Genomic DNA, 25,451 nt, shown 5'->3' on the forward strand with positions numbered 1-25,451 from the left:
GTGGACTCGATCTCATCCCAGCTGTGCTATTAAAAAGATGCTCAACCAAAGTAGCTCCAGTTCTCTCCAAACTCTACAACAAATGCCTTAATGAATCTTGCTTTCTGGGCTGTTGGAAAACTGCTTCTGTGGTACCAGTATTCAAGAATTCTGGCGAAAGAACTGACCCATTAAATTATCGCCCCATTAGTCTCCTCCCACTTTTCGCCAAAATATTTGAGACCTTAATTAACCATGCTCTAGTCCATCACCTTACAGTTGCTAAACTTCTGACTGACAAACAATATGGATTTAGACAAGCCCGTTCCACAGCAGACATCCTAACTGTAATTTCTGAACGTATATACCATTCACTGGACAAAGCAGGGGAGGGCAGAGTGGTAGCTCTAGATATATCTAAGGCTTTTGACAAGGTATGGCAGGAGGGTCTCCTCAGGAAGATTAGATCATACGGTATCACTGGTAGAATACTTAACCTAATTAAATCCTCCTTGGATAAGAGAAAAATCCAGGTTGTCCTCGACGGTCGTACATCTAAACAATATGATATAAATGCGGGAGTGCCCCAGGGGTCTATCCTTGGACCTCTATTGTTCCTGATATTCATAAATGACCTCCCCGACAAAATTGCCTCTGAGATGGGTATATATGCTGATGACACCACACTCTATAACAGGCACGACAGGAAAACAAATGAACATATATCTAAAGAAATGGCAGAAACACTAGAGGATGACCTCCAATCAGTAGTGGAATGAAGACAAAAATGGATGGTCACGTTCAATGCCGCCAAGACTAAACTAGTTTCATTCAATAATTACAAGAAACCTTCTCTACCACCTATAGCAATGGCCAATGACTCTTTATCTGAGAGTACGTCTTTCAAGCTCCTTGGCCTAACGTTCACAGGAAACATGAGTTGGAACAATTACATCGAGGGCATTGCCAGGGCCGCTGCAAGGAAGGTGGGCTCTCTCTACCGTGCTAGTAAACTACTAACACCCAAAAGTATCCTGTACCTCTATAAGGCAACCATTCGCCCATGTATGAAGTATTGCTGTCATATTTGGGCTGGTGCATCGGCTACTAGTCTCTCGCTCCTTGACAAGGTTCAAAAGAGAGTCGCAAATCTGATAGGCCCTAAACTGGCTTTCTAAGCTTCAGCCTCTGTCCCATCGACGAAATGTTGCATCCCTCTGCTTGTTCTACAAGTATTTTAATGGTGAATGCTCTGAAGAACTGCAAGCACTTGTGCCCCCACGACGTGAACACCCTCGACAGACCCGACAGGCTGCAAAATCCCACCCCTACACTGTAGAGATCCCTAGATGTAAAAGATCTTTCTACTCCAGTAGTTTCTTCCCCAGAACCACTAGACTTTGGAATTCTATTCCAGGTCACTGCTTCCCCAACAGTACTGACGTGCAGAAGTTCAAGTGCAACGTGAACCAACATCTTGCTGCCCAAATCCCTACATAGTACCCCAGTAGTTGTTTCCCCTGATAGTAGCCCCCTACATCAAAGTGGCAATGTGCCTTGTTTGGGGTGAAAATGTAATAAAAAAAAAATAAATAAAAAATGTTCAAGCAAACTACCATACCCATTTGAAATCTATATATATAAAAATGTAATTCTTGGTTCATTCTAAATAACCACTGGACAGATAGCTTCCACATTTTGCTATAATATGTTTACTGTACCCATGTATGTTTTTATATATCTTTTTTTAATTATAACGTTATACTTAATTTTTCTTTAATAAATAGGTGGTTTACTTTGTACCGATGGGCTATTTTTTTTATTTGGGGAGATATCACTGCCTGCCGTCATGTGGAATCACTAAAAGGATCTTTTGTAATGGTGACATTACAGGCCGTGGTGGTCTCACTTAATGTAAACAGAATGTGTTCATTTTTGCTTTTTTTATATAAATAAAGCATCGTAATTTGTAACAATAAAAAAAAAAAATAATTTTTACAGGAACATTATAAAAAAAGGCCCTAAAGTCCGTATTAATGAATTCGATATAACTCGAAGCAAAATGAATTTCTCGCACTACCGATGCTATTTTTAGCACAAACAAGGTGTTTTCTTTTTTTTATTTAATTCAATATCTTAGGACTTTACTTTACTAATTATCTTTGAAATAGACCCAGAAAACTAATATTTATCTCTAAAAGGATTTTTACAATGAATTTACTCAATTTCAAAATTTAGCTGAATTGGTAAGATTGCCATGAAAACATTTTTCATAACTTTTTTTTTTCATGTGTACAAATATTTTTTTCTTTTGGGAAATTAAGTTTAGTCCTCACTCTTTCAAATACAATCAAAAAGTTGTCGGAAACCTACAAAAAAATTTGTTCATTTTTGCCCGTACCTAAACAATGGATATTAGCAGCAAATCAACCATTGTGGATCATCTTTTTACTATTCAGGAAATGAAAGATTCAATTAGATTCCTATTTCAGTCACCTAAATTATTTAGTGTAAAATGAGTTTAGGAATTTATATCCAAATCTATTCTTTTGGGGGTGGGGGGTGGGCACAATTAAAAAAAAAAAAAGATTAAAACAAAGCGAAATTTAAGTTTCCGTTCCATTTTTACAACAACCGTGCCAACAAGGGGAATTGATTTACTAGGATTTGTATTAGAAGCTGAGCACCAGGTGTATCAGAATTTTGGAGGAAGTTTTGACACCCCTAACATGAATCTGCGAATAAAATATAAAAAACTCGTAATTTCTCTTTTAAAAGTGGGTTGTTTATTTTCTTTATGGAATATACTTCCAAAATAAACTATTAAAGTTGTTTAAAAAATAATAGAAATATTATTTTTTATTTTTTAAAAAACAGTGTTTACAAAGTGCCGGCACGCCTTCATGCAGCCATTTTTTTACGTAATGAAATCAATTGAATTTTACGAGTTAATTTTTTTTCAATTTTTAAACTTTAAAAATCTATCAGAATATTTCTATCAGTTAAATTTTTATGATATTTTCAGGATCAATGTGAAATTTTATGCTCTTTCCAATAAACCGAATATAATATTTTAGACAAAAGTTTTTTTTAAATTCACCCTCCCATTTTGAAATATCTATTAAAATTTTCATAATTAATTAATGTACCAAAGTTTTATATACAAATTGAAGATAAAAGGTCTATAAATAATATATTGTAAATTAAAACAAAAAAAAGAAGTGTTTTTTTGAAATTTACTTGTAAAGTCCAAAGTGTAAAACCTTTTTTTTAAAAAACCATGTTGATTTTTTTTTTTTAATTGGAAGCCTATGTTCTGCTAATATTGTCCAATAAGTAATGGACGATGACGACAATTTTTTCTATTTCATTCAATGTTTTCTTTTTTTTTTAGATATTTAAAAAAAAATTTCACTCAACAAAAGAGAATGAAAATATAATAAATCCAAAATTTATGTATTTTTTTGAGAGAAAAAAAAATCCTCAAGTGTCTGTTTTTTTTTAAGGCAAAATCTTATAAGTAAAATTTGACTATTTTTAACCTATGGGAACACGTATTTATTCATGGATAAGTCTAGACGACTAACGCAAATGTGTGGTTTTTACTTCCTTCTGTCCATCCATAGTTCAAAACAATAAAAAAAAAACTACTTCCGGTTTTTGATAAAAACTTAAAATTCTTGCATCATGGTGCCTTTTTCAAATAGGCATTTTAAAAATTATTTTATTTAAAAAATAAATGGATTTTAAAATATAAATATTGATAAATTCTTAACAATGAAGAATGGAACTACACATTGACTAGTAATTTTTATAGGTAAGTGATTTTTTGGAATTTATATCGATTTTTTATAATCGACGTAAGTTAAATTTCGTTTATTTTCTTCAAATCTTTTTTAAAGAAAACCGATTTAAAAAAAACAAATATTGTATAATTTGCTATTAAACCTGTTATTTTTGTTTTAAATTTGGTCTTTGCTCCTTTAATTGAAAAAAAATTAGGGTTTGAATTACATTTTTCAAGTAGTTATAAGCTTGGAAAGATAGGAGGTCGAATTATTCAATATTTTTTCATGCATTCGTAAGGTCGGTTTCTGAGACACCTAGTTGAGCACTTATTAAAATTATTTAATTGTTGGAGTTTTTGCATTTTGGTTAAATTTGTTAGTTTGCAATCGTTGATAGCCAACTCAAAAACTTGAATACAAGACGAAATTAAAAAGAATGGTACTATTTACAGTGTTCATATAAAGCATTCATCTTTTCTTTTTATAATAAAAAATTCCGTTTTCAAAAAGAAATGTTTACAAATTTCTTTAAAAAAAAAAAAGTGCAAGTTTTCCTGACAAAAAAAAAAATCATTTCCCCTAATAATTTATGGTAAAAAATGAATCATTTTTTGAGGAAAAAAACACAACTTTTATTGATAAAACAAAATTGCAAAAAATAATAGAAGTAAATAAACAATACAAAATGCAATTTTTCTTGAGGAATGTGTTCCATTTTAACAAAATGAGCCACAGCAACGCATAGTCAGGTACAGCTAGTAGATGAATAAAAAACAAAATGAAAAGTCATACCATTCTTTTCGATAAATCGTAAGGAGCTCGATAAGTTGCAAAGATTATGATTTCGTTGTCTTTCAGGGATATCTCAGAATTCGTTTCATCATCATTTGGAGTTTTATCTTCTAATTAAAAATAAAGAAACAAAATGTTTGTAAAAAAAGAAGCAGATAAATTTTTGCATCTTAAAATCTGTATATAGAAATACATACACTCCAGTCTAATAAAGACCAATATCTATTTGTCTGTAATATATATATATATATATATATATATATATATATATATATATATATATATATATACATACAGTGCCGCCAAAAAGAAAGTCTGCATTTGTAATTTTTTCAAAAACCTCCAATTTAAGCTAAATTGAATGTAACTGTTTAAACAAACTATACCTCATTTGATTCGCCTTTTATTCTTCTATAATTTTACCTGTTCATATTTGACTTTTAATTGAAGTATTCTAATGTTGACGCTAATTTAAAAAATTAACTTCAAATCGAGAAGGCAAAAAGAAACTCTGCAGCAACAAATGAGCCTAAAACCAGCTTAAAATATCCACCTTTTAGCCTCTCTAATAGTAAAATATCCACCTTTTAGCATCTCTAATCGTACTCGTTGTTCCTAGGTTATACAACATAACATTTAGTCCATATACCTCAAGTCTCTCTTCATGATCATCAGGAGCTCATTAATTTCCACGTTTCTGGTTTATCCAATTGAGAAATCGACCACAGATTGAAATGTGATGGGAAAACAGTATAAATGACTGTGCAAAAGCACCAAAACACAGGCAGTGTTCATGATGCCCCTAAATCTGGTTGTCCTAGAGTTACTTCTTACAGGAAAAACAATGCTATCAAGATCCGCAACCTCAGAAACATTTGAAACGGCCCCCATCAAATCCAACAACAGTGTAATCTTGTTAAAATGTGCTCTCTTTCTACAGTTGAGAACAGATTGAATGAATTTAATTTACCAGGCTGTGTTCCAAGATGCAAGCCAATGATTTTTGTAAAGAACAGAATGCATCATCTGAACTTTGTCAGATGCAATGAAGATCATTAATCTTTATATTGACCGAAAATGATTTTTAGCGATAAAAGCAGCTAGGCAGTGATGGTAGGCAGTACGTCCATTGAAGGAAGGATGAAGAATTTAATCCTAGGAGCACAGTTTTAACGCTGCAAAGTGGTGGAGGTTCAATTTTGGTGTGAGGCATTATTAGTGCCAATGATCCACGGCTCATAGGTCACTTGCAAGATCGAATTAATTCGACCAACTACAATATGTTGCAGCATTTTTTACTCTGCTTTGGCCGGAATTTGGATGAGAATCTCATCTTCATGCAGGATAATGCTCTTATTCACACAGCTGACAACGTCAAAAGGTTCCTTGAAAAGCATGATATTCCGCGTTTGGATTGGCCTGCACAATCTCCAGACCTCAATCCTATTGAACACGTATGGCATCAGATCAAGCAACAACTACGCAATGATAAAATTTTAAATCTGGAAGAACTTTGGACAAAAATTAAAGAGAAGTGGGATACCCTTACACCGGAGTATTGCCATAGACTAATTCAAAAGAATTGTCCAAAATTTGTAGACTGCCAAATTGCAGAAAGGTTATGCTACTAAATATTAACTAGTTAATTGTGTTCCTGTTGTATTTGTGTTGAATTAATGTTCTAAAGTTACATTTAAATAACAATTTTCCATTGTGCGGACTTTCTTTTTGCCTTCTTGATTTGAAGTTAATTTTTTAAATAAACTTGAACACGACATTACTTTGATTAAAACTGAAATATGAACAGGAAAAATTATAAAGGAATGAAAGGTTAATCAAGTGAGGTATAGGTTGTTTAAACAGCTTAAATTTGTGTTTTTGATAAAATGACAAGTGCAGACTTTCTTGTTGGCAGCAGTGTGTATATATATATCTATATATATAAAAATGTAAAGTTGGTTCGTTCTAAACGAATAAAATCATATTTCTACGTTACCAATTTATTTGAAATTTTCAGACAACCCATTTTTAGAGTCGAGGTATGTTTTTATATTATTAAAATAAATTTACCTCGCGAATTATTAAATTAAAATATTAAATAAAATAAATATATTTTTTTAACCGTTACTGCGAATCTGTTCTGTTGATAAAACTGAACTTCCGGTTCGATTCATTTCACAGCCACGAATTGACGAACGATTTCATTTTCTGTTAACTCGATAAGTAAAAAAAAACAAAAAAACTTACTCATGCAGAGAGTGATCCGTGCTGAAATAATAATGTTATTATTTAAAAAGCCATTCTTAACATGAGGAAGGAAGGGTGTTTTGTACCTATTCTGTACTTTAACCTTACAATTGAATAAAAACATATCATAAACTTTAATTAAACGTGGAAAACGATTTAAAAAAAAATAGCGCAGATCACTCTCTGCATTAGCACACAAAAAAAAAAAAAAAATCCCATATTTTAAAAATTTAAATTCATTTATGTACTTACCAATTTTTTAATTTTATTTATGTTAAGGCTTTTGACTCATGAATCATTACGTTTTAATTGTTTCGTTTCTTTTCACGGCATTGTTTACATAAAAAAAGTTTGTTTTAACTTTTTCTAAAAACGCCCTTCCATAAACCTCGAAAGCCGTTCTTAATATGGGGAGGTTGTTCATTCTGAAAACCGTTTTAACATGGGGAAGTTAGGGTGTTTATAATATGCTGGGGCGAGTCGTAAAATTAACGAAGTTGCTATCTATTATTTCTTGCAAAAATTACTTGAAATTTATTTATTTGACAAAAAAAAATGGCATTTTGGTACTTCTTGGGCGTTGAGTTCCATGGCGACCAGTAGAAAAAAATAATAGTCGCTCCCTTAGTCTCCCACCCCACCCTGCACGTAACATATTTTATTTACTGACGTTGCCATAACTAAACGATTATTTGTCACATTTACAAACATTTATTGATTTATTTATTTATTTTGAAAAAAGTTTTACTTTTTATGAATATTAAAAGAAAAATGGGTGCTCATGCAGAGAGTGATTCATGCTGAAATAATAACGTTATTATTTAAAAAGCCATTCTTAACATGGGGAGGGGAGGGTGTTTTGTACCTATTCTGTACTTTAACCTTGCAATTGAATAAAAAAAGAATACGATTTAAAAAATAGCGCGGATCACTCTCTGCATTAGCACCGAAAAATGTTACTAAACATTTATTAATAATTTCTCACTTTTACAAACATTTGATTTTAAATTTCTTTTTAAATGACGAATTTTATCGACTTTTTTTTTTTTTTAAATATCCCCCCCCCCCCCAAATGGTGTTTATTCCGAAATCCGTTGTTAACATGGAGAGGTTGAGGGTGTTTATTCTGAAAGCCGTTCTTAACATTTGTGGAGGTGGACCTAATGTAAAAAAATAAATAAATTAAAAAAAAAACTAAATCATTTACTGATAACTTCTCACTTTTACAAATATTTTTTAATTTACATGCGCGGATAAACAAATTGTTAAATAGTGCGAAAACAAAACGTTTTTGTAATAAACTTCGGGATAATTTTTTGGGGTAAATATTTACATTTAGGTCCACCTCCACAATTTTCTTTTTTAAATGACGACTTTTATTGATAAATAAATTTACTTCTCCGCAACTTTTATTGATAAATAAATCTACTTCTCTGCCACGGGCACTGAACCCCTCCTTTTTTGGATAACCTTTACGGAGATGGTCCCAACGTCTGCCACGTTCTGAGCTCGGGGAGAGGCCGTCTGACGTAGGCGGTGTCGAGGCAGAAAATTACCCCTTCAATAAAGTGCCCAGTTGTTAACTTAAGGAGAAAAAAACCCGTTCCAATAATTAGAATTTTTATTTTTTTATTTTAAACAGTTCAAATAATTAGAATTTTAAAAAATAAACAGTTCAAATTTTTGATAATTCAACAGTTCAAATAATTGGAATTTTACAAAATAAACAGTTCAAATAATTAGAATTTAAAAACAAAAAAACAGTCCACATGATTAGAATAGTTCCATGTGGTTAGTTAACCCTGTAAAATTTTGTGATTTACAAATATTGATTTGTAAAAGCATCTGTCTGTGACATATCGCATATTTTAGGGTTAGGGTAATTTTCTGCCTCGACACCGCCTACGTCAAACAGCCTCTCCCCGAACTCAGAACGAGGCGGACGTCGGGACCATTTCCGTAAAGGATAAGCCCCCTTTTTTTTTTAATAGTATTTTCATGTGAGTATGCTGACAACAAATATCAGTTAAATTTGGCAAATAGCCCCCCCCCTCCAAAAGTGGTGTTTATTCCGGAAGCTGTTCTTAAGATGAGGAGGTTGGGGGGTGGGGGTGATTATAAGGTGGACCTAATTAAAAAAAAAAACAAAACAAAAAAAAAAACAAGTTTTTTATGCGCACATAAGCAACTATTTTTTTATTAACTTTTTTTTTTACTTTTTTATTTAAAAATTAGTAAATTTCAATGAATAGAATAATAAATCATTTATCATTAATGTGTTTTTGATTTTGTGTTGAATGAAACTTTTTTTTTTTCATTACAACAATAATGAACCAATTTAAATCTTCCGGCACGCGTTTAAGGGTTTAGAAATTATCAATAAATTGTTTAGTTACTAAGCCAACGTCAGTAAATAAAAAAAATGTTACATGCGCATGCATTAGCCTTGACTGGGGGGGGGGGGGCTCAGGGAGCGACCATTAAATAATTATGCTGGTCGCCATGGAACTCAACGCCCAAGGAGTACCTAAAGTGGCACTTATGCAATCATGCTATTTTTTAAAATAGTATTTTCCTGTTAAATTCAAATTTTACAATATGTTTTTCTTTTATTAATTTGTTAAGTGAAAGTACAGATAACCCGGTTGGTTTCTAATGCGAGGAAAATCTAGCCCCCCCCCCCAAAAAAAAGGAGTACTCTGGATAATAACAAAACATTACAATTGCCTCAGTCTCGAAAGATTTCTTCTCTACTGAACGAGGAAAAAAACCGGTGAAGTGTAGTTCACCTTCTGTTTCTCTCCCCCTCTCCCTTCCTCTCTTTATCCATCTCTCCCTTTCCCTCTCTCAATCTATCTTTCTCTCTATATCACCCTCTCCATCTCTCTTTGAGCCCCTTTCTCTCTCTAACTCCCTCTATCTCTCTCCTTTCCTGTCTCATCCCTCTCTGTTTCTAACTCTCCCCTCTCTCTGTTTATCTATCAATCCCTTTATCTCTCTATCTCCTTCTCTTTCTCTATTTTCCTCTCACTGTCTCTTTTCTATCTATGTATCTTCCTCTCTATCTGTCCATCTCTAATCCCTCATACTATTTTAGTCTCCTAAATTAATTACAGTGAATAAGGCATTGTCAAAACATGGATAAATCCTATTTTAGTCACCTAATTTACTGACTGTGAGAATAGAAGTTATTTGGAAATTACTGCTACCTTGAACAGCACCAGAAGTAACTGGTAAAACCTTTCTAATTAAATTGATTTTGGCAGCCATTTGGTAACAAAATGACATAGCCTTAGCCCTTGCTGCATGAGGAATACCTGCGACCTAGCTGCCAAGTAGAAGAATTATTTATTCTACTTTAAAACATTCAATTTTTCAAAAATCTCATGTTCGACATCTCCAAAACATCCAATATGGGGAAAAATATTGCAGAAATGCAAACTTATTGTTTAGGATGAATGCACAATGGTACGCAAAAAATCACTTGAGGCTCTTAGTCGATCCTTGCAAGATTTGCGTGGCAATGTCAGACCATTTGGGAATGCAGTAATATTGCTTGCAGGAGATTTCAGACAAATGTTACCTGTTATTCTTCAATCAACACCAGCAGATGAAATAAATGCTTGCCTCAAATACTCTACTTTTTTGTTCCATGTGAAGACATTAAACTTAACTCAAAATATGCATGTACAGTTGCAGACTGTTCGATCCGCACAAAAACTTTTGCATCACTTGTGGGAAATTGGGTACGAAAAAGTGCCAGCTGATCAGAGTTAAGGGCAAAATTCTTTGACTTTTAACTTCTGTAATTTTTGTTTATTTCATCAAAAGAATAGTTAGTTTAAAAGGTTTTTGCAGATATTCAAATTATAAGAATTCCATTTGACTGAGTGAATGAGCTATTCTTGCAGGTCAATACAAAGATGCTCATGAACTTAACGCTATTATTCAATGTAAAATTCCAAGTGAGGTAGTCAAATACAAATCCATCGACACTGTTGTGAAAGCAGATAAAGTGGTTAATTATCCAACAGCTATATTTGCCAGGGATGCCACCGCATGTATTGCAACTGAAAGTTGGTGTACTAATTATCATGCTGTGAAATATAAACCAATCCAAGCTTTGCAATGGCACATAGCTTGCAGTAAAAAAAAATTAACAAACAATATCATAGAAACAACAATCTTAACAGGACCTTTCACAGATGAACATATCTTCATTCCAAGCATTCCTATGATTCCACCGGATACATCATTACACTTTAGCAAATTGCACTTTCCAATTTTATTGTCATTTACAATAACCATCAACAAAGCACAGGGAACAATCTTTACAATTTTGGGCCTTACAGTTACACACTGACTGTTTTTTCACATGGACAATTTATGTTACATATTCAAGAGTCACCAAACCGGAAAATCTCTATATCAGCTAAGAAAATGGAACAACAAAAACTGTGTACCCATGCAAAATGGAAATTTAAACCTATAAGAAACATGCTTTTTCTCATTTGTGAACTTTTTCCATTGCACCAATTTGAGCCACAGCAACGCGTGGCAGGGTACAGCTAATATATATATATATATATACACACACACACACACACATACATATCTATCTCATCAAAGAAAAGTTAGCAAATAAAAAAAATGCAGGATAAAACCATTTCAAGTGTTTAGATGGTAGAAAGCAAATTGTAAATCTAACACCCACCCCTGCCATCTGCAATGAATTTGGAAATAAATCTTTTACTCTATTTCTATAATGAGATGTCTTCTTTCATTTTTTCCCCTTTCTTCTTCATATCCAAGCCTTAAATTAGGCCATTAAATAAAATTAATACACTTTTACGTTTTCTTTTAAATATTTTCCATTTTTGCAGAATTACTTTTTGTTCTTTTTTAACTTCACTGATTAAGACATTATTTCATATAAATACATCGTGCGAATACTAAGCAAGCACTTTTTTCCCCCCATTTTTCACACTAAAAATAAGACATAAACACATTTTTATTTTCATTTTTCTACTCACAATGTTAGTGCCAGGTGCAAGGGACTCACCCTTCATTCAATCCATGATACTGAGCTCCCACTAGAAAACTACTTTTTGTAAGCAGATTAACATGTTAATCAAATTTTAAATCATATTTTATAATGAACAAGCTGTCCCTACCAAGTACTGGCAGGAAGTCATTTCACTTTAATTTTTGGCTGTCACCAAATTATTATTTTTAAATAAAAATATTATTTTTAAATGAAAGTAACTGTTAAAGAAAATCTGAAACTATTATAAATCTGTCTTTAAAAAAATGTTTTAAAATATTTACAAGATATGTTCATATTTATACTACTTGTGTTCTCATCTTGTTTATTATTTGTGCAATGTTTCGGTCGGATTGTCCTTCAGTCATCTTCAGGCATGTTGGTTGTTGTTTTGAAAAGAAAAGGGAAAAGTTACTGTCTGTATATATATATATATATATATATATATATATATATATATATATATATATATATATATATATATATATATATATATTCATATTCTATGAGTTAGTTTCTATTTTATGGTTATAGCTTCAAATTTGTGAAAAAAAATTGGTTCAAAACTATAATCATAATATATGAACCATGAAAAAATGTAATTCAGCATTCCAGCAGCCTATCACTTTTATGGTTTCTTGACCTTTTGGCTAAGATCTGGCATTTTATTGACAATCAAAGAGTACCATCTATATATATATTTATGATTCAATAAAAACTTTTCAAATTTGGGTTTAACAAGTAGGACAGCCCCTTTTGTAAATGTGATATTGTGGTTACTGAGATAGTTCAAGTTAATTTAATATGATACAAGAATGATATGAATTATGTGATGTTAGAAATATGAAAAAAAATTCAATAATTATAATATAAAAAATGTAAGATGGTCCTGTTGTTTTCATAATGATAAACTGCTATTCTTGAAATATGCTCAGAAAGGGGAAAGAGTACTTGAAAGGAGTGTATTTAGATTTAAAATCTAGTGCAAAATATAGACAATAATAAAAAGTCAAATAGTGAAGATTTGGCAAAAAAAGTCAAATAGTGAAGATTTGGCAAAAAAAGTCACTCTATAACAGTGGTAGAGGTACTGGGGTAAATTACCCTTAATGGGGTAGATTAGAAATTTAGGGAGGGGGTAATGAATGTGCTATTGATGCGAATGTGCTGTGAGGGAAAGTTGGAGAAAAGAATGCATCGAGGATTCCACGATCTTTAAAACTATGGAAACAGAGAAATATCAGTATTGAAACTGCTACATCAGTATTGAATCAGTATTGAAACTGTTTTTAACTCTCAGTGAAACTGCTTGTGCATTGTTGTCACAATGGTGGCATTTGCTCCTTGACTTATCAGTCTTTATTTAGCTCCTCATTATCTACCTGGTAGATTTGTGACCTTCCGTGTTATAAGAGGAACAACCACAATCATAGATAAGGAAGGCCTGGATAAAGGGAAGAAAATCAAAACATGGATTCATACATAAATACATGATAGACTTTTTTTTTTCAGATTGCATCAGCAAGGAAAAGGACATATCAGGCAGAGTTCCATAATTATGGCTTCACAGAAATAGAGAACAGAGGACAAATAAAGCCTTAATGTGTCGTTTGTATAAAAGTACAGACTGTAGAGTCTTTCAAAAAGAATCAACTGAAGAAACCCTTGGACAAGGCTCAATTATATCTGTCTTCCAAACCATGGGAATACTTTGAGAATCTGGAAAAAAGAGTAAAATGACAAAAACTGGAAAGTAACAAGAGTGCAGCGTTTGATCCACGATCAGTTGCAATAGATTTGAAGTGGTGTGGTTGTGCGAAACAAGAAACCACATACTATTGGTGAAGACTTAAGCCTTCAGCTGTAAAAATGTCAGAAATAATGTGTGGGCAGAAAGTAGCTAAACAACTGAACACAGTACCTTTGTCTGCTAGAGTTATTAAAGAAAGAATTTCCATCTTGGCAGAAAATGTGAGAGAACAAGCGATTTCTTCAGTAAAAAGTAAAGAGTTTGTCATTAAACTTGATGAGACTACAGATGTAAGTAGCAACTCAAATTGATGGTATACATTCGATATAATGGATCTGATAAAATTGAAGAAATGTTGTGTTCTCCTCTTGAGTCGAGAACTCATAGTATTGATGTGTTCAAGATTGATGCATACTTCAAAACCTAAATAGGAAGATTGTATTACAGTATCAGTTGATGGAGCTCCTGCCATACTTGGTCACATAAATAGTTTTGTCGCTTTGGCCAAACAACAGGATCCAGATATTCTAGCCATCTATTGTACCATACATCACCAGGAATTAGTAGTGAAGAATTTGTAATTGGAAGTGGAAGCTGTGTTCAATAATGTGATTAAAAATGTCAATGTTGTAAAGAGGCATGTATTTAATTTTTAATGTTTTGTAAATTATGTTGAGGCTGAATATTCAACCCTTCTTTTCCATATGGAAATGTCCTGAATGGAGTGAGGGCTCTTAATACAGAATTCAAAATATTTCTGACTGATCAAAAACACACATTTGCAGAAAAGTTTAGAAAAACAACTTAGCTCTTCTTGTATACTTAGCTGACATTTTTAGTTATATAAATGAACTGAACAATGAATTGCAAGGAAAGAAAGTCAATCTCGTGTTAGCAAGGGATAAAAATTTCAGCATTGGAACGAGAAATTAAATGCCAATAAAACTGCTGCTTTTCCTAAACTGAGAAAGTTTTTCGAAGACAGTCAAGACTGCAGTCTTAGTAACATAAAGGAGTCAGTCACACAGCACCTGACCAAACTAAGATATAGGTTCTATGACTATTTTCCAGAACTTGATTCTCATACTGTCAGCTGGATTGTAAATCCCTTCAAAAGTAAGTTGGCTGATTTGCATGAACAACCTGAAGAATAGGCAGAAGAACTTATTAAATTTTGTTCCAACAATGAAACAAAAATGGAATTGGATAATAAGGATGATCTCTCAAGTTTTTGAATGTTAAAAACTGCAAGGGCTTATAAAACTGCACATATGGAAGTAACTGAAATGCTAATATCTTTTGCAATAATCTACCTTTGTAAACAAGGTTTTTCTACTATTGTAAATCTAAAACAAATACGAAAACCGGTTAAATCCTGAAGATAGCACTCTATTAGCATTAACATCAATGATGTTACTGCTATTAGATATCGAGTTTGTTGTATTCAAGATGAATCAGTATCATTTTTCAAAAGCCTGAGTTAGCTGATATGAAAATGTTAAAGATTTCAACTTGATGTTAAAATATAATTCAGCTTTCAATATTTTCTTCATCATTTTATGTTAAAAAGAATAACATTTTTTCTTTGTGTGTCATTCTTATGCCAGAAAGAATAACATTTTTTCTTTGTGTATCATTCTTATGCCAGAAAGAATAACATTATTTTTCTTTGTGTGCCATTCTTATGCCAGAAAGAATAACATTATTTTCTTTGTGTGCCATTCTTATGCCAGAAAGAATAACATTATTTTCATTGTGTGCCATTCTTATGCCAGAAAGAATAACATTATTTTTTGTGTGCTATTCTTATGCCAGAAAGAATAAAATTATTTTTTTTGTGTCATTCTTATGCCAGAAAGAATAACATTATTTTTATTGTATGCCATTTTATGCGAGAAAGGATGAACATTTTTTCCCTAAATAGTGGATTCAATAAAATTTTATTTTCTTATTGCATGAATTTGAAATACATGACAAGCAATTGTTTTACCATGTAATGTTAAGAACGTTTTATTGCTATTTATAAATGTGATTCCTACGTTTTTATCCTGTGTGCTATTTCCATGCCAAAAAGACAGACTTTTATTTCCTATGATAAATGAGATTAACAATTAAATATGTTTCCAATATACATTTTTTGTTTATTTATAATCCATGAATTCTATAAGTAAATTGGTTTGTCCACCAGAGTACTTCCACATGTGTGTGTGTGTGGGGGGGGGGGGTAAATTCATTTTACTACAAATTCTATTGGGGTAACACTCAAATAGTTACCCAACCCCTGCTGATCTGTATAGTAGGTAGTAGTGTGAGAATGAAATTACCTCTGACTTCCTGTGTAGATGACTGTGTGAGAGGAATTTGCTTAGCTGGAAAAATGTAAGAAAATTTGAGAAAAATTTTTTTTATTTAAATTGGAGTAACTAGCTGGCAGAACAGATTAACATATGAATGTTTAGTTATAGTCAAGATTGTCTGCTATTTATGACTTGGTTTCTGCAAACAAGAATGCCATTCTTAACATTATCTGAGAAGAAGATAATCATTTTCATCAGAAAGGGTCATACCTTGCTTGTTACTGTCATCCTGTTTGCGGAGCAAAAATTGGAATTTAAAACGAGTAGACAATCTTGACTATAATCAAACGTTCTGGCTCAAAAGCTATAATAGTCAATGGAATAGATAAACAACTTTATTAGTTAAATGAAGAAGAGTTTTGAGTGTTTGTGCTGATTAGAATTTCATAGACTAGCACTGACTTTCAGTATTAGATGAACTGAGCAAAGAATGTTTTTCTTTGCATTTAAGAGGAAATGATTTGTTCAAAAACTTTGATGCACACACCTATTTGTTTAAAGTTTACTACAACAATTTAACTCTTTAAATTATATATGCACACAAAAACACTGTAAGAATTCCATATTAAATCACTAAGATGTTAAATAAATTAATTTATTTAAAAAGAAAATAATGTTGACTCCAACAATATTTAAGATAATCAATTGATGATTACATTTAATGCTACTAAGAGAAAACACCTTTCCTTTAATAACTATAGGAAACCTTTCCAACAACTAATTGCCATGCATCCTATATCCAACATTCAAACTTTTCTGCTTATGGAGTGCACACAATTGTTGTGTTTTTGTGCTTGTGCTGTTTCCTTTGTACATTGCAGCATCCTGCTATACTATTGGTTTTCTTTCATGTTGGGGGTGTTTGTAGGTGTCTTACTGCTGTTTTATTTTTGTTGGTGCAGACTTTAGCTCAATAATTTTTTTCTTCCATAAGCTGAACCCGTGCTGGATATTTTCTATTCTGATGGGAACTTCCACATTGTTTACAATGCTTGCATTTCATTGTATCTATTTCTTATCTTTTCCCTTTGTCTAATTCAGCTAGTTGTCTCATGTGGTCTATGGAAGCTTCATATGTCTTGCCACAGCTTTATGCAGTGTCAAATTTTCACAGCTGTTTTTTAAGTTTTAAGTTTTGGTTGCTTCGTTCCAGATATCTGCAAGTCGTTCTTCCGTTTCCTGAGTGTCTCAGAATTTGCATTTCATTGCCTGTAATTTGCATTTGGCTCGAAAGTCATCAAAATTTTCCGATGCCCTTTGTTTGTATTGATGCAAATAACAGTAAGCAATGTGGAAATTCACAAATTCTTTGAATTTTCACCAAATAACTTCTGAATTATTTCTGTCAGCTTCATTTTCAAATGCCCTCATGTTTAGGCTGTGGGCCCAAAAGTCAAAATTTCTCTAAATTTTTTATTCTGTGACCTCGGTTGGGACGGGAAGAAAAATGGTAGCAAATGAGTACCAAAAGACTCCTAAACAGCATACTATTTTTCACAAGCATAAATGTTGCACATTCACGAAAATGGCAGCCATATTTAAAGATGTCTGACAATCATTCAAATACAATATGATGACTTACTTAAACCTTAGTAGCACCCAAACCAATAAACATACAAACATGTAGTACATTTTATTCCCAATTAAATTCTTCATTATTTATTTTATAGATATTGGACTTAATATCTATAGTTTATTTCAGTTGAGAATATTTGTAGAAAAAAGTTTTTTTTCAGACATTTTCTATAACACTGCTTCAATATTTTATATATATAACTTAAAAATAGATTTTTTAATTTTGATATTTTCCATGTAGGTTCATTTATATTTGTTATATTCCTAAATACTTAGGAAATAAAGACAAACGTGAGTTACACCGAGTGGTATGTGTAATGGGGTTTATTTATAATACAGAAACGTAAGACTGCTCGCCTAAGGTAAATAGAAGTACATAGTAACAAGTATGGGGAAGAAAGTCTGATAATCAACACGTAAGACTATCCGTCTTACTGCGACTGCTTGTCTGCCGCTGTCTGCCCAACAGTCCAATATATATATACAGTTTGTAACCGGTGTATAGCCAGTTATGTTCCTTCACAACACCTCCCCCTGAAGCTGAAATCTTCCTGATTTTAGCTTAAATACCTCTTCCTTTTAGGGTCAGGGCTTAATCTCCTGGTAACTTTTCTCTTTCTTGCGCTTTTCCTTCTGGTCAGCGTTACCCGGGGTAAAGGTTTCTGTCCAGCCCGTATGGTCGGTTCAGGCGAAATATTCATTGTTTGCGGTACACACGCTGGTTTTGGTATATCAAAAATATCGCACAATGTTTCCATTGGTGTCTCTTCCACATTTGGAGACAGTCTGGGACGTATTTGATTTCTGTGTCTTTTGCAGACAAAACTTAATCCTTGGATGGTATAGACCATGCTCCCAATCCTTTTTTTGATAATACCTTCAACCCACTGATTTCGTCCATTTTGAAAATTTTTGAAATATACATTTTCACCTGGGGAGAAGCACTTGGTATTAAGGTTTTCTTTTTTGAAAACTTTCTTTTTCTCTGGTAGCAGCCTATCGAAGACAGATCTTATCTTTCTTGCAAACATTAGCTCAGCCGGGGAAGAATTGACATTATTATTAGGATTTGGTGTCACCCTGTAAATTGCTAAAAATGTTTGAATACATTGTTCGTCTGTGTCCGTAGTAAGATTTTTCTTAAGTGCCCTTTTAAATGTATCTACAAATTTTTCGGCCAACCCATTCGATCGTGGATGGTACACAGGTGTTGTCATATGTAGAATATTTAGTGAGTCACAGAATTCTTTGAATTCATGAGCAGTAAATGCTGTTCCATTATCGCTCACTAAGGTTTTTGGCACTCCAAAACGGCTAAAAATTTCATTAAGCGCACTCACAGTGTTTTTTGCTGTTGGATGTCTAAACTTAAATATTTCTGGCCATTTTGAAAAAGAATCTACAATAATCAAGTAAAAATAACCATTTATAGGTCCCGCATAATCAATATGCAGACGTGACCAGGGTAGGTCCGTCTTTGGCCATGGCGTCGTTTTTACTGGAGGATCTCGAGCTGCTAATTGACATCCTCTGCATGTCTTGACACATTTTTCAACTTCCTTGTCCATACCAGGCCAGTACACATATCCTCTCATAAGGGATTTCATTCTCGAAATGCCCGGATGACCTGTATGAAATTCCTTCAGAATTTTCCTCTGTAACGTTAGTGGAATTACGATCCTCTCACCATACATGAGCACATCTTCACAGATGGAAAAAGGCGTTGTTTGATCTACCTTTTTATTTTTTTTTATCCATCCCAATTGATTTTTCATTTTCTTAATGAAAATGTCATTTACTGCCTCTTTTTTTATTTTTTCGAAAGTTACCGGAAGTTCACGTATCATATTACACATTGAACTTGTACATTCACTTTCGTCTTTAAGCGCAGCAATTACCGTTTCTTCGAAACTTTCGCTTCTTTTAGGGATCAACCGTGATAATGCATCTGCGTGTCCTAACTTTTTTGAGGATACATGTTCCATCTTAAACTGATAGTTTAAGAGGGTTACAGCCCATCGCTGTAATCGATTCGCAGTATGTGTGGGAATGCCTTTCTTTGATCCAAATATGGTAAGTAGGGGTTTATGGTCGGTTTGCAAAATAAAAGATCGTCCATGGAGAAATCGATTGTACTTTGTAATTCCAAATATTATCGACAGCGCCTCTTTTTCAATTTGGCTGTAATTTTTCTCCGCTGCAACCAACGTTCTTGAAGCATGGGCGATAGCTTTTGTCCTACCATCCTCATACTTGTGAAGTAATACAGCGCCAACACCGTAATCACTGGCGTCCGTTGCTAGTATTAGTTCCTTTTCTGGATTGAAATGTGCCAATGCTAAGTCTGACAGTAGACATCTTTTGATATTTTGGAAAGCAGATTCACATTCCTTATTCCAGTTCCATTTAACACCCTTTTTCAGTAACTCGTTAAGAGGAGCTCTCAAATTATGTATGTTAGGGATGTAAATTGCATAGTATTGAACTAATCCCAAAAACGATTTTAATTTTGTCACTGAATCTGGAGCAGGCATCTTTTCAATTGCTTCAGTCCTTTGTGGATCCGGTCTTCGACCCTCTTTGTCGATTATTTGACCTAGATATTTAATTTTTTTCATAAAAAAATCGCATTTTTCTGGGCTCAATTTAAAACCAAATTCCTGTATTCTTTTGAATACTTCTTTTACATGCTTCTTATGATCTTGCAAATTTTCACTTTTAATTAGGATATCGTCAAGGTAGGCCATTGAAAATTCCAACCCTGCCAGCATCGTGTCCATAATTTGCTGGAAAATAGCAGGAGCAACCTTTAATCCAAAAGGAAGCCTCTTTAGCTTAAAAATGCCCTTATGAGTATTTATGCCTAAGTATTTGGAGCATTCATCGCTGATCTTAATTTGCAAGTAAGCATCTGAGAGGTCTATCTTAGAAAAAATTTTTCCTCCGTTAAGCTTAGAGAACAGATCTTCTGCGGACGGAAGGGGATAATTATGGTCCAATAGACAGTCATTTAAACCCGTTGAAAAATCTCCACAGACCCTTATTCTGTTATTTTTTTTCTTTACATACACGGTTGGACTTGCCCAATCTGTGTGGTTAACTTTTTCAATGACTTCCAGTTGTTGAAGTCTATCCAACTCTTTTTCGATTGCGTCCATCGCTGAAAAAGGCACATTCCTTTTAGGTTTGAATACTGGAGTGGCATTTTTCTTTAATTCAAATTTTGCCTCTGTCTTAATACAGAGTCCTAGTCCTTCGGCAAAAACATTGGGAAATTCAGTTTTCAAATCCTTCAGGAAGTCTTCCCTTTGGTTTGCTTTTTCTGCAGTTAAAACGTTACAAAACGAATTTATGGGTTTCTCCCATAAATTAAACAGGACAATCCAATCTACCCCAAACAGGCATGTATTCTTTCCTGGTACGACGTACACTTTGGATTTATGAGTCTGGTTAGCGAATGTCACTTTGCATTTTAATTCTCCCTTGAACTCTAATCTTTTGCCGCACACACTTCTCGCCGTCTTTCTGGTTTTCGTTAATTCAGGTCGACCTATCCTTTTCCATATATCTTCATTTATAATACTAATATCTGCACCGCTATCCAGAAGCAATGTAACCAGATGTCCATTTATCCGAACATCAACATATTTCCGTCTTTCGCAGCTTTTTTCTTTATTCATGCGAAGCGTATTTACATTATCGGTCCCTTGTCTTTTCTTCTGGGCACAGTATGTTCCCTTGTGACCTCTGAGACCACATTCATAACATATTTTGTTCCTAAACCAGCAGGTCTTATTGTTGTATCTTAAACTACCACAACATTTACACTTTAGCTTTGGGTCTTTGTATCCTTTAAGGATCCTGTGTTCTTGGAACCTGGACTTTCTTGTGGTCCCTTGCCTTTTTACTTGCTGCACCTTAAAAATATTTTTCTCTTCAATGCGAGTGTTGTCTTTCTTTATGTTAATCAGACGTTGACACTCTTCAGTGACTTTTTGCAATGTTATGTTAGGATCCGCCTCCATAATTGTTAGGATCCGTGAACGTATATCTTTGTCCCTTGGTGCTGTGAGACCTTGTACAAAGATTAAACATTTAAATTGGTCTGCGGAAATTTCATTCAATTTAAATGATTCGCATAAACAGTTCACAGTGCAAGCATATTCTAGATAGTCTTCAGCTTCTGCCTTCTGAATGTTCAAACATTTGTATCTAGAGTGAAATAGGCTATCCCTTTTATCAAATATTTTCGACAAGGTACTAATTGTTTCCTCGAACGAAACCTCCTCCGGTTTTTTTGGTAGAATTAGATTTGCATACTTGGTGTTTTCATCAGTACCCAGTTTTTGTAGTAGCAGGGTAACTTTTTCCTCATCGGTCCAGTCTAAACATCTTTTCGTAAAAATTGTTTCGTATCTTCTGTAGTATGCAGGGAAAGTAACACCAGTATCCGGGGAGTAACGAAATTCCGTTAGTGAATTTGAAATACCCTCGGCAGAAAAATTAGTCTTCTTCCCGGTCGACGTTAGAATTAGCTTTTCTAAATTCTTTTGCTGTGTCGACATTTGTCGTTGTAGTATGTTTGTTTGTTCTTGTTGTGCCTCTAAAGTTTTTTGTGTTCTTTCTTGTTGTTGTTGCAGCTGTTGCTGTAGCTGTTGTTGTTGAATTTGTTGTTGTTGTTGTTGTTGCGCTAAAAATTGTTGAGTCATTTTTGTCTGTTCCTGGATGCTAAGGGCTAGAGCCTTAGTTAACTCTGCTAATTGTTCCATGTTAGCTTCTAGTACAAAAATGTCTTTTCGAATTCTACACAATAATTCCAAAGAAAAATTGTAAATTTACGTATATCGTAAATTAGTAGCAATATGCAGACACAACACGTTTCAACAAAGTTCATCCATAGTAATTCAACAGGCTTTGTAAAATAATTCTTTTTTTTTTTTTTTTTTTTTTTTTTCAACAACGTAAGTTCATACACAAAATATTTCTTACTTCCCACGACAAATAGTTCCAATTATTTATATAAAGGCAATAACAAACAATTAATTTTCCAAAAAAAAAAAATATATGGCTGCCGTTCCCACGTGGCATAAAATGGTACAATAGTCGTTGTATTTATATTTTTTCTTTCGAAACTCGTAATCCTTTAGTGTAGTTTCGAATTCAACTTGCGACCATTTTTTTTTTTTTTTTTTTTTTTTTTTTTTTTTTTACTTGTCAAAATAAATATAAATTCCACTTTACCTTGAACATGTTTCTATAATTTCTTGTGAGTTCTTTACGAAGAAAAATCCGTACTTTTCGCTACTTTAGGTAGGAAAAATTTTTAAATTCATTGACGCACGTGGTCAAAAATCCTTGTGTAGTTTTTTTTTTTTTCGTAAAACAAAAAAATCCTTGCATTGTACACAGTCCTTGGTACGGTAATTTATCTCTGTTAAGAGAAAGAACATCCTTTCGTCGCCATTGTTATATTCCTAAATACTTAGGAAATAAAGACAAACGTGAGTTACACCGAGTGGTATGTGTAATGGGGTTTATTTATAATACAGAAACGTAAGGCTGCTCGCCTAAGGTAAATAGAAGTACATAGTAACAAGTATGGGGAAGAAAGTCTGATAATCAACACGTAAGACTATCCGTCTTACTGCGACTGCTTGTCTGCCGCTGTCTGCCCAACAGTCCAATATATATATACAGTTTGTAACCGGTGTATAGCCAGTTATGTTCCTTCACAACAATATTCTACCAATATGACTTATCACACATATTATAGTTGTTTGTACCTCAGTTGAGGAGGCTATGTTTTCAGTCATGTTTATAACTGTGTTTGTTTATTTTGATACAGCCTAGAGTTACATGGCTTGACCAATCATCACTAAACTTGGTCAAAATATTGATCATGATCCAAATTAGAACTGATTTAATTTTTAGATATCTAGTTTAAAGGTTAAAGGTGAAAGCCATACTTTTGACAATAACTTCGGTTCTCTTCATTGTAGAGACTTGTTGCTTTACCCAAATTGTAGCTAATGAAGTCATGGTTTAATTACATTCCCTGGGACTTAATTTTTGACCACAATAATCAAAGAGATAGATGCCTGGATTTGCATGAAAACTGATTAGAGTGTGTAACCTGATATATTTCTAGTGGCTTCAATGTTTTTTTTTCATTGTTCTCTTTAGGGATATACCTGAAATGTTAGAGAAACCTCATGTAACTGATATAGGACATGCATTGTTTTGCATAATTATACCACTTTTATTGTGGGTTATTTCATGCCCAGAAAAAAGTTTCCTCACCCAAATCATTATTGTTGCATATCAAAGTTGTTTGAATACTTGTCTGGATAGTGGATGGAAGAGATATTTTTTTCACGTTCTATCTCAATTTCAGTTTGCACTGTATCATGATTTAAAACTAAGTTAGTAGCACAATGTTCCAAACATTTAACAAACCTATCAATTGTGCAAATCAAGACAGATGATATACAACCATAACAAATGTTTTGCCATTCATGTCCATTTATTAGAAGCTAAAAATATAATGTCTTTTGAAACAAAAGTTTTCTATGTGCAGATGCAAATACATCCACAATTTTTTCTGTATCTAATGCTTCTAACTATCCATGCAAGAAAGTTATATAAAATGTCAAGTACTGTCTTTTCAGCCTTTTGCAAATTTATTGTGTCTGGTGGCCATAACACAGAAGATGTACTTATCTAATAATGTTTCTCTGATTTATAGATAGAAGATTTGAATTTGAGTGTGCATGACTTGTTTACTATTGTGCTGGCAAGTCAATGAAATTTTGTGATTAGTGTATTTCACTTAGTGGTGTGATCTGTGTTTTCTCATCAAGTACTCTTTTTCACTCTACAAAAGAAGACATTGCCTGGTTTGTAAAATATGCTTAAATATGATATTTTAATTTGTTCACATTTCGTATATATTATTATTGAATCATGATTTCAAAAGTAAAAAAAAAGTATTTGGGTGCCATTAGCTAGAATTGAAACTGAAAGCAACACTAGTATTCAAAGCTGGTGATGTTACCACTGTACCAATGTGACACACATATGAACTGATTAAAAATAAACTAAGATAAAAAACGTATAATGTTTTTTTTCAATTTTGACTCATTTTTGACCCCTTAAAAACTATTTTAACTTGTTAAGTACCCATAAAAGAACGCTCCATAAAAAATCTAATCATTTGAGGTCCCTAGCACTGCTCTGTGACTTTGTTTCAGAAGAGATAGAGTTTGAAAATATGGAGAAAGACAGACAGACAGACATACATGTAGCCTTTTATATATTAGATTTTTGCATAGTTTAAAAACATCTACGGATAAATTTCTGTGGAAAAAAGAAGAAAATTGGATTTCTTAGTTTACATTCTACAATTAAATCCTCCAGTGAATCATTATTAATTAAACCAATGAATGTTTATATATAATCATGCATTAAATTAGAAAACTTTAATATGTAATGCATTTATTTGTTACTGATTAGTCAGTACTTATGTAAGCTAAATGCTGCTCAATATAAGGGGTAATGTAATTAATAGATTGTCAATTGAAGGATATGTGTGTGGATTGAAAATGATAAATAAAATTTGGTTATTTATGACAATGTGCCTGTTGGCATTGAACTTGAAGATGACTAAGTTTATAACCCAAAAGGCAGCATTTCTATGGTAACATTTTAACTGGAACTGAAAAAAAGATTTGAGCATTAATAGTGAAAGCAGAGAAGCTTGGTTTTAGAATTCATAAAATTAACAAGGTATTTTCCCCTATTGCACATGCTCCAGATCAGAAGTGAGAGAATCAGCAATATTTTGATCACAAATGCTCTTTAAACTGTTGATGCATACATTAAAAATAAACAAATTTGCATATCAGAACCTAATAGATAAA

At 33.0% G+C, this 25,451-nt stretch overlaps 1 protein-coding gene across 6 annotated transcripts in view; it reads right to left on the reverse strand.

Moving 5' to 3' along the window:
* Positions 1-25,451, reverse strand: part of LOC145242387 (androglobin-like) — a 337,568-nt gene that overhangs the window by 201,459 nt on the left and 110,658 nt on the right. For 5 of the 6 annotated variants that reach the window (XM_080105409.1, XM_080105408.1, XM_080105404.1 and 2 more), the window contains exons 14-15: positions 15,925-15,969; positions 4,560-4,669 (exon numbers count right to left, since the gene is read on the reverse strand). In XM_080105409.1, the coding sequence (XP_079961535.1) occupies positions 4,560-4,669; positions 15,925-15,969 (155 nt within the window). The remainder of the gene's footprint in view (positions 1-4,559; positions 4,670-15,924; positions 15,970-25,451) is intronic. The other variant, XM_080105407.1, reaches the window with a different exon arrangement.

Source organism: Euprymna scolopes, chromosome 21 (genome assembly GCF_053919585.1).
Source record: "Euprymna scolopes isolate OS-2025 chromosome 21, ASM5391958v1, whole genome shotgun sequence".
NCBI classification, from domain to species: domain Eukaryota; kingdom Metazoa; phylum Mollusca; class Cephalopoda; order Sepiida; family Sepiolidae; genus Euprymna; species Euprymna scolopes.